The sequence below is a fragment of the Gekko japonicus genome, unplaced genomic scaffold, assembly GCF_001447785.1.
Source record: "Gekko japonicus isolate JY-2015 unplaced genomic scaffold, Gekko_japonicus_V1.1 scaffold3405, whole genome shotgun sequence".
Classification (NCBI taxonomy): domain Eukaryota; kingdom Metazoa; phylum Chordata; class Lepidosauria; order Squamata; family Gekkonidae; genus Gekko; species Gekko japonicus.
The window spans coordinates 33,955-43,451 of NW_015173784.1; the positions used below are offsets into that span (position 1 = coordinate 33,955).

The window sequence follows — 9,497 nt, forward strand, 5'->3', positions numbered from 1 at the left end:
CCTGGGGGGCGGGGGGAGGGGATAGATAGGGTGCCCTGCCTCGGTGGTGGGGGGTGTGTGTGTGGCGCCCCCACCCTCCAAGGCCGCCGCCAAGAGGGAATGTGTGTGCGCGCGCGCGCTTCCCAGGAGACCCCCGTGCGCGCCTTCCTATCCGCCTAACCCCCTAACCCCTGGCTCCCTTCCCTCTTCCCTCTTCCTTCCCGCCAATAGCCCTCCCCGCCCGACTAGGGAGAGTGAGACATCTGGGGGGGGGGGGCGCCTTTCTCCTGAGGGAGGGGGGGGCCCCTCCCTCCCTCCCTAGGGTCAGTGTGGGGGGGGGGGTTTTTTGCCCTGAGCTGAATTTCACGGGGCTTCAGATGAAGCGTCTCCTCTCCCTGTCCCCTTTCTGCTTCTCCTGGTCCTTCTTTGCCCTCTGCTCTCCCGGGCCTCCCAAGTCCTCTGCCGGCCTGTGTCCTCTGTCTTCACCCACACCGCCACTGCTCTCCTGGCCTTTTGAATGTCTTCCTTTCTCAGCCTCCCTGCCGGACTCACTCCCCCCAGCTGCAGTTTCAGGGCCCTCTCAGTGTTCCGACTGGGATTCTCCTCAGGAACCCCTCCCTGGGCGCCTGTCCATCCCCGGTTGCTTTGACTGTTTGGCCGCGCCATGTCTGACAGGAGTTTTTCTTTAGGAAGAAAAAGAAAAAAGCCTTAATTTTGTTTTCCTGACACTTGATTTGTGTTTGTGGGACACTTTTTGTGGGTTTAATTCGGATCACGGTGCTGCCACCAAATGTGTAACTTCAGGGGGCTCTCGGCCCACTTCCCCACCCCACCCTCTCTACTGCTGCTGTGATGCCCACCGTCCAGGGCAAATCCAACCATATCTCAATCACACTCTCAGGCAGGGTTTAATCCAGTCTATTCCACAGACCTTGTGCCGGCTATCACTGCACTGACAACGTGCTCCAAACAAGTAGAGGACTGATTAAAAACCCACACTGCTAATACCCTGCAGGTGGACATAACGAACTCCAAGCGATCTTAAAGACACATTACACCACAACCGCCAGTTCGCCCTCTTCTACACAGAGGCTTATGACACCCTCCACTTTAAGCACAAATACAAGCTTATTTAAAATAAAACTGGGGGGGGGGGGCGGGGACAGGGAGTCAATCAGTTGTTCAGGCTTTCTTTTGTGATTGCAGAGTCCAGGAGTTGTCTTTTAATTTTAATATTTTTTGGCCCACTGCTGGACATCCCTCCTGTTAGAGGAGATGGAGGCCAGTGGGCGGGAAACACCACTGCTTGGTTGCTTGCTTGCTTATTTCCCCCTTTTTTGTCAAAAAACCCACCCCACCCCCCTCCATTAACAAACCCAGGTCCCATAACTTCTTCCCTCAACTGGGGTTACACACACACACGTATTTGTATGTATGCCTGTTCCTGGGGGTGGAGGTGCAGATGACAGTTACACATAATTCTCCAGCTGGTTTCTCCAGGTTTTAGCAAGGGTTGGGGCAGATTTCTGGCACTGAGAAAGAGGCCTCAAATACACCCCTTTCATTTTCCCCATAGATATGAATGGTTTTCATTTGCTTCTGAGACTGGGAACAGTAATGTGCTGCCTTTTACTGTGCTGTTGTGGTGTAGGAAAAACCCTCTTCTGATGTATCTACCTGGCCTTCACTGACAGGAGTAGGCATAAAATACATCTTTGCCCATAGACCCAGCCGAGGGAGATGTCAGACTCGGGTTCTCCTTCTGTCATGGCCTTTCTACCTGCAGTATTACCAACCTGCTGTCTGTAACCCACACCCCATTCCCCTCCCCTTCGCTTCCCTGGCTTTTGCAGATCATGTATTCAGCCACCTGCTTATCACTCACCCTCACTGACATTCCTGGTGGGTGGGAGAGTAACGTTGGGAGGGTGAGAGCCAGTAGCGTAGGGAGGCAATGCTGGTAAACTTTTTCCCAAGCAGCACCTCAAGAACTTTCATATGGGAATATCCTTGAAGACTATAAGACTTTCGAATGGCTAGTTAAACCATTGTAGCTGTCTAGGTTCTTAGAATTGTTTATACTTCTGACTGTGTGATGTATGAATGGAATGTGGGTTTTAGTTACACACTGGCTCCCCGCCTGTACCCCTCAGTCCTGACAAAGAAATCACTTTCACAGCATCTCAAACCTCTGCAATAAACCTTCAAACAAAAGAAAGTCTGAGTGGAGAGTGAGTTGACTGGGAACCTGACAGAAGCCCTGCACCCTCCCACCCCACCGTAATCCTGCTACATAATACTTTCCCATCAAAATTCCAGGGATTCTGTGCAGATGGTGCTTTGTTCCTTGCAAGAAGGAATGTATCTTGAATGCCTACCCAAAATTTTATGTAGATCTGCATAAATGTGCCATTTCTGTGCCAGGGAAATTATTTTGTTTCTCATGCAGACAATTGCAATACTCGTCCTCTCAGAAGATCAGCACACAGCAGAGAGTCATTAGAAACAGAGGTGGTTACCCAAGCAGCATGCAATTTCATTTCTGCTGTGTTAGAAGTACAGATAATGGTGGCTGGCCTTCTCTTAAGGGGAGGGGCTATGGTCCCAGGTCTCTGATGGAAACAGGAAGAAGAAGAAGGGGAGGACGACGACAATGACATTGGATTTATACCCTGCCCTTCACTACCCAAAGGAGTCTCAGAGCGGCTTACAAACTCCTTTCCCTTCCCCTCCCCACAACAGACACCCTGTGAGGTAGCTCTGACAGAAACTGCTCTTTCTCAAGGACAGCTGTGCCAGAACTATGGCTTGCCCAAGGTCATCCAGCAGGTGCAAGTGGAGGAGTGGGGAATCAAGCTCAGATTAGAGTCCGTGCACTTAACCACCACACCAAACTGGCTCTCTTCATCTTCATCACACAAAGCCTTCATCTTGGGACCCTCAGGCATGTGGAAAGGGGGAATCGGAGTTATGCCTTCACCAGTGACAAATCCATGGGGCGTGGGCAGCCAACCAAGAGAGCCAGCCAAGAGATGTCCTGCAGAGAGGGTCAAAGCAGAGCCCTGAAGGAACCCTGTCTACCAGCAAGGGAGCTTCTCTCATTTTTCCTGCTGTTCTTCTTAGACTGCAAGAAGAGTTGCCAGGCTAGGGTTGCCAACCTCCAGGTGGTGACTGGAGATATCCTGGAATTACAACTGATCTCCAGGTGACAGAGATCATTTCACCTGGAGAAAATGGCTGCTTTAGAATGTGGACTCTGTGGCATTCTACCCCGTGGAAGTCCCTCCCCCCACACTCACTCTGCCCTCCTCAGGCTCCACCCCCAAAATCTCCCAACCCAGAGCTGACAACCCTATGCCAGCCTCCAAGTGGGGGCTGAAGATCTTCTGGAATCACAACTGACCTCCAGACTGCAGACATCTGTTCCCCAAACCCAGCCCTCCCCAAGCTCAACCCCCCAAATGCCCAGTTATTTCCCATGAAAGGCTGGCACCCCTTGTGCTCTTCACAGCTGATCCTTCCGAAAGGCAGCAAAACCCGGTCCACAGAGGGGCTTGTGATGCAGCAGGAAGGGCTCTGGGACTCACCCAAGGGTCCGAACCATCGGCTGTGAGCACAGGAGTAAGGTCCAGGAGGTCACAGTTTGTTATCAAAATGGGATCCACAGAGGGATGCAAAATGCCATTGGAGCTGACCCTCTTTATAGCCTAACAATAACTAAAGAGACCACAGTGAAATAATGTAGCAAAATGAACACCGTGCAAAATTTCTTCAAAATATATATTAGAACGTTTTAATCATATTCTACAATAGTTCCACAAAAAGTACAAGTGTTTGGAACAGCACACAATATGTGATCAACAATCAATACATATTACACTTCCGTATGAAAAGTCTTATTACAAAGTTCCAAGAAGACTCCAGATGGCCAATGCACTATTTCGTAATTTCAGTGGGTTTCCTTGATCTTCATCAGGACTGCTTAAATGGAACCAAAGCCTTCAATAAGTAAACACAACCATTAAAAAATGCTTCATCGCAAGCATAACAGCACATTGCCAATTTGAAACTGACTAGACAGCTGTTACACCCGCAATGAAGTGTTTTTGAATATATATTCAATTCAATTAATAGCTGACATATATTTACGAATGAAATGTTGCACGGTATTCGTTTTGCTATCTTTATATCCTGGCAGAAGAGCATCCATGCCTGGCCTCGCAACTGCCCCCTCCCCCCCATGTCAGAAGGGGGTTGGGCTTCCTGGGCATTACTGTCTGCAACACTGATAAATGAGCTGCCTTCATAAGAGTGGTTGAGCCGTGGAACAGACTGCCTTGGGAGGGGGTGGGTGCTCCTTTGCTGGACGGCCATCTCTCGGGTATGTTGTAGGGCCCTCTTTCGGCTCTGCTCCTGCAGAGTGCAGCAGGGGGTTGGACTAGAGGACTCTAACATTCTGTGACTCTGCCTTAAGAGGAAATGTTCATGACCGCAAACTGCCCAACCATGAGGCCCATGTGACAAAGATTCATGTATTCAGCTCTGAATGGAGTTTTTGCCTCTGCATCGTAACACAGCACAGCACTAACTGAACTGTTCAGTCTCTGGAGAATGCATCAGGGCTGTCTTTCTGCACTCCTGCAGAATCCTTTGGGCCCATTTTGCTGGGTCCTTCCAGTGCCTGTCAAGTTTTTTCAGTTATGTCATCTTACGACTTGCTTCATGTAGCAAAATGATATTAATCCAGATGTCCCATCCTTTATATATTTATCTATGAAATGTGTGTTTATTTAAAGAAATTTTAGCTCATCTTTCTGAAACAGCAACTTGGCAAGAACTCAACGGTATACAGTAAAACACAAAGTTAAAAAGAGCCAGTGTGGTGTAATGGTTAGGGAGCTGGTCTAGAATCTGGGAGAACCAGGTTCGAATTCCCATTCTGCCATGGAGCCTTGCTGGGTGACCTTGGGCCAGTCACCCTTTCTCGGTCTCACCCACCTTATTGTGAGGACAAAATGGAAGAGAACAACGCAAGCCACTCTTTGGGTTCCCATTGGAGAGAAAGGAGGGATATAGATGTAATGAACTTTAAAAAGTGAGTGCATGACAGTATGACTGACAGCATCAAATAGTCTTCCCTTGCACTGCGTTCATTGCAGATCCTGCAAAAACAAGTGGATGAAAGTGTTTTGGGTTTTCTAAAGCTCTAATAGTGCCATGCAAGAGAATGCGTCTCTCCAGGAAGTGAATTCTAAAGCTGCAGAGTGCAGCCACCAAGAAGCCCCTCGTCTGCCCCAGTGGTGCCCCGGTTTCTTTTAATGGCGGGGCCAGTGGATTGCAGTCAGCCGTGTGTGTTTGAGGGGACAGGGGCACAGGAGCTTCCAAAGAGGCAGCAAATCACAAGGCACGGAGCCATGCAAAGGCCACCAGGCCCATATCCTGAGTTGAGCCTGGAAGCCAACGGGGAAGACTGTTCCTTTGTGTGTCTTCCAGCTGGGGCAGCCGGACCCCTGGCTGGCACAAGGCGGAGGAGAGCCTGTGTTCCGCCTGCTTTGGTTTCTGCTCCCCTCCTGCTCCTTACCTGCTGGGAGTCCAGCAGTGTCCACTAGAAATTCTTTCGAAGGGACATGGAGGACATCAATGTCCTTGATCTTTGAGGTGGCCAAAGCACAGAAGACGGTGGCTAAATTCTTGTTTCTGAGGAAGGGCAGCAGCCATTTTTCAAGTGCAACTGAAAAAGACAGATGCCCCCCCCCACCTCCAAAACTTTTGATGCAGAGGCACCCCAGGGGCAATGGACTTCCTTGGACGTATTGGGCAACATTCTGTGTCAGACATAACTGATCTATCCAGGTACTCCAGAAATTCCTCCGGGGGCGGGGGGGGGAGAGATAGGCATTCTCCAGTTCTTGTCCGGTTCTCTTTCTCCTAAATAAGCCAAAGCCTAAGGACAGTGCTGGGTTTTCTTGCTCTGTTTTACAGCATGGATTGTCTCCACCAGTCTGTTTTGCTAAGCGTGGTACATACAAAGCTGCTGGGATCGTTGAGTAATGAATCCAGATGTTATCCCTTTTGGCCTTGGGGCAGAAGAGGCTGTCTTCCTTTTGAGGCTCCCCAACTCCCTGTGCTTCGTTTTCATGCCCTGGCACGGACGGCACTGGCAGGCACACGGGCTTCCAGGACCTGCTGCTCTGGGCAGCAGCCAGTAGATAAGGCCAGCCCCCCCCCCCCCCCCCCGCCCCCAATCCTGTACCACGGGTGGCCAGGAGCAGGTCGAGCCCTTCATTGTGCCATCCCAAGGGGCCACCCCTCAGATGGCCGAGGAGACATCTGGCCCCCTGGCTAGTCGGGGTTTGGGCAGTGTACCGCCCTGAGTTCGAAACAGAGGCCAAGCAAGAGCAGAGAGAGGCTGGTCTTACTTTCTAGACACTTTATTCGTTTCTTCCGAATGACAGAGAAAGGATCAGCACAGAGCAGGCAGGCAGCATTTATTATCTTGGGGCATTCTTAGGGCTGCCTTTTTGTCTTGGTGGGCAAATAGATGTGCCATTTCTTCTCTGGCATCTATTCGTTAGCTCATTCTCCCCTTCCTTCTTTCTCACACTAGTGATTTCCTTCTGTTACCTCTGATACAGATAAATGCCACAGCAAAGTTATGTTAGAACCTACTGGGAACTCAGCTGTTCTAAGGAAGGACCAAGAGGAAGAGGAATCTCTGGACCAGGAAGTGCATTTTTCAGTCCCTCGTCACAGACTCATGAGTGGGCAAGTTTGGTAGAAAGGAGTGTGCCGGGGGGTGGGTGGGGATGGGAGGTTTTATAACTCTTCGGTTTCTCCTGCCAGTGGCACGTTCACCTCAATGCTGTATTCTGCAGGGTCTCCTGAAGCCAGCCAAGGGACTGGGGTCCTGTTGAATGAAGGTCTGTTGCTGACTTCTTGGTTATACACGACAACAGGTTCAGGTACCAAGGGGCCGGCATCAAACTCGGGCATCTGGAAGGTCATCAGCTTGGCGGCCTTCTCATATCCCCCGTAAGGAATAGCAGTCCTAGAGCAGAGTGAGGAGGAGAATTGGGTTTTTGAAAATAATGGCCCTGCAGCTCAGGGCAGGGGTCCTTGTGGGCTGGCTCCACCCCTCCTGTAAAGGTGGGTGTTGGTGCCTGTGCCACCAGGCCCCAGCGCCCCAAAGAGGTTTGCCTGCCAGGAGGGTAGGACAGCGGTGGGTCACACAGTGGGTGTGGGTGTGTGCGCTGTGGGGCCCAGAGCCATGGGAGCCAGGGAGGGAGGGGAGGCTGCATGCACCCTCTCTCCCTTCCCTGAGTGAGTGTGTGCATACGCGTGTGTGTGCGCTGGAGGTGGGGGGGAGGCGGTGTGTGCCCTCCTTTCTCCCCCTCGGCATCGCATTTGAGACCATAGGTGTAAACTACGTGGGGGGGGCTTTCCAGGGGGGGCTAGAAAGAAATGCTAATTTCCTACAAATGCTAATTGAGCTAGCAGGATAGACAATGGGATGGTTAGCCATCCCCCCTCCCTTCTCCATGCATATATATGGAGGTACCAAATTCTGGGTTTTTAAAAATTAATTCCATTGATATCCCGCCCTCCCCACAACAGGCTCAGCCATGGATAGATTCTATAGTCTTTCGGAAGACAGATCTCTGGAGGCAGGAAAAGCTGAGCAGGGAAAAAGATCTGATAACATTCCTCGCAACAGGAAGAGAAGGTCTCTTGCGGCCAGACCCATCAAGTTTTTGGTTGTATCTTTGCACGCTCTAGGTCAATAACTAAGGTTTTTGATATCCAGAACATACCAGTCCTTGAATAGGTTTGGTGTCTGTCAGAAAAGAAAGTGTCTCCACCCACTTTCAATGGAGCAACCGTCAGACTGCAAAGCGTCTGTTGGGCTCAACATGCTGGGCTCCCATTTACATTTGGGGGGAAAGTGTGTCTCTGTGTTACTTTACTTGGGTCTATATATCCTTAACTGAGAACAGTTGTTTTTTTCATGGTGGGGGGGGCTGTTTTAACCACTCCTAAGCTCTTCTTTCAATTTCAATTTCATTTTTAAATGGTGAACCCAACTGCATGAAGAAGATTGGGGGGGCATGCAGATCAGAGGCCTTTCAAATTTTCCTTTTGCCCTGTGTGCAGGCCAGAGAGAACATTGGCAAGAAATGTGCACTCTGTACATGTACATGCTCTTCATTTTGCTGTTACTTAAAATAGTGTGGTACAGTTTCAAAGGGGCAACCCACTGGGAGGTATAAAATGAATGACAGGATTGCCCATTGGAAACAATGGGAGAGGCTTGAAGGCCCATCGGAGATTATGGGAGCCAGGGATGCAAAATGACTTGCATGGGCTCCATTGAAATACATTGCAGCACCAAAAAAGTTGCAAAGAAAATGTGGAATGGTTTTTCCATTAAGGTCTTTGGGCCCAGATAGGCTACTCTGGGACTGGAATACCAGCCCCCGGAATGGAAAGAGAATCCCTAGGAATAGAATCTGTGCTCTGGGACTACAATGACAGCCCCCAGAGTGGAATTATAGTCCCTAAGAAGAGAATCTGTGCTCTGGGACTGGAATGTTCTCCTCCTTCAGAATCCTTATATTTTCCTTTGAATTGTTTTCAGTCCACCATTCCATTTAATTTGCCATGGATAGATTTGTAATTAGAAAGTCCTTTCTGATACAGTTAAAGTTGTATTTCACCAGTGTGATGATCATTTGTTGAAGCCAAATGTGTTCTGCAAGTTGAACCTGAAGAACAGAAATTAACCATGCACAGGAATGTAGTCACTTCCCTTTAATTTAATTATGTGAGTTATTTTATTAATAATTTGTTCTGAATGTCTGTGTTTTGAAGGCGGAGTTTCTAAGAAGTGTGCTAAGTAGGCAAAAATCCTCAGGGGCTGTCATTCCACTCTGGGGCCTGTCATTCCAGTCCCTGAACACTCCTGCTACCCCCAGGGGCTTTCATTCCACTATGGGTTCTGTCATTCTAGGCCCAGAACACATCTGCTACCCCCATAGACTTGGTCTCTCATTTCTAGTCACAGACCACTCCTGCTACATCCAGGGGCTGTCATTCCACTTCAGGGTCTCTCATCCCAGTCCCAGACTAGTCTATTTGGGCCCAGAGACCCTAATGGAAAATCCGTTCCTCATTTTTATTGCAACTCTACTTGTACTGTAATGTATTTCAATGAAGCCCATGCAAGTCAATTGACAATCTTGACTCCCATTATATCCAATAGGCAATCCTGTGATTTGTTGTAGTTTTATTTATTTTATTGATTTTTCTCCCGCCCATCTGGCCTAGGCTGGCTCAGGGTGGCTCACAGCAGAATAAAGCTCTCATAGTACATAAAACACAGTTCATTACACTAATACTGTTCCTAATTAAAAAATACGACAATATAAAAACAGTATTAAAATCAAATATAGTGTTAAAGTGCTAGCAAATTCCAATTTTTGCTTTAAATCTATTGGTCTGCTTCAGTTAGGGGAAACTAG

General features: G+C 49.1%; 1 protein-coding gene across 2 annotated transcripts in view; it reads right to left on the reverse strand.

Moving 5' to 3' along the window:
* Nucleotides 1-6,394: 6,394 nt before the first annotated feature.
* Nucleotides 6,395-9,497, reverse strand: part of MYOZ1 (myozenin 1) — a 52,771-nt gene continuing 49,668 nt past the window's right edge. For both annotated transcript variants that reach the window (XM_015423548.1, XM_015423547.1), the window contains one exon: nucleotides 6,395-7,027. In XM_015423548.1, the coding sequence (XP_015279034.1) occupies nucleotides 6,796-7,027 (232 nt within the window). In that variant the 3' untranslated portion in view covers nucleotides 6,395-6,795. The remainder of the gene's footprint in view (nucleotides 7,028-9,497) is intronic.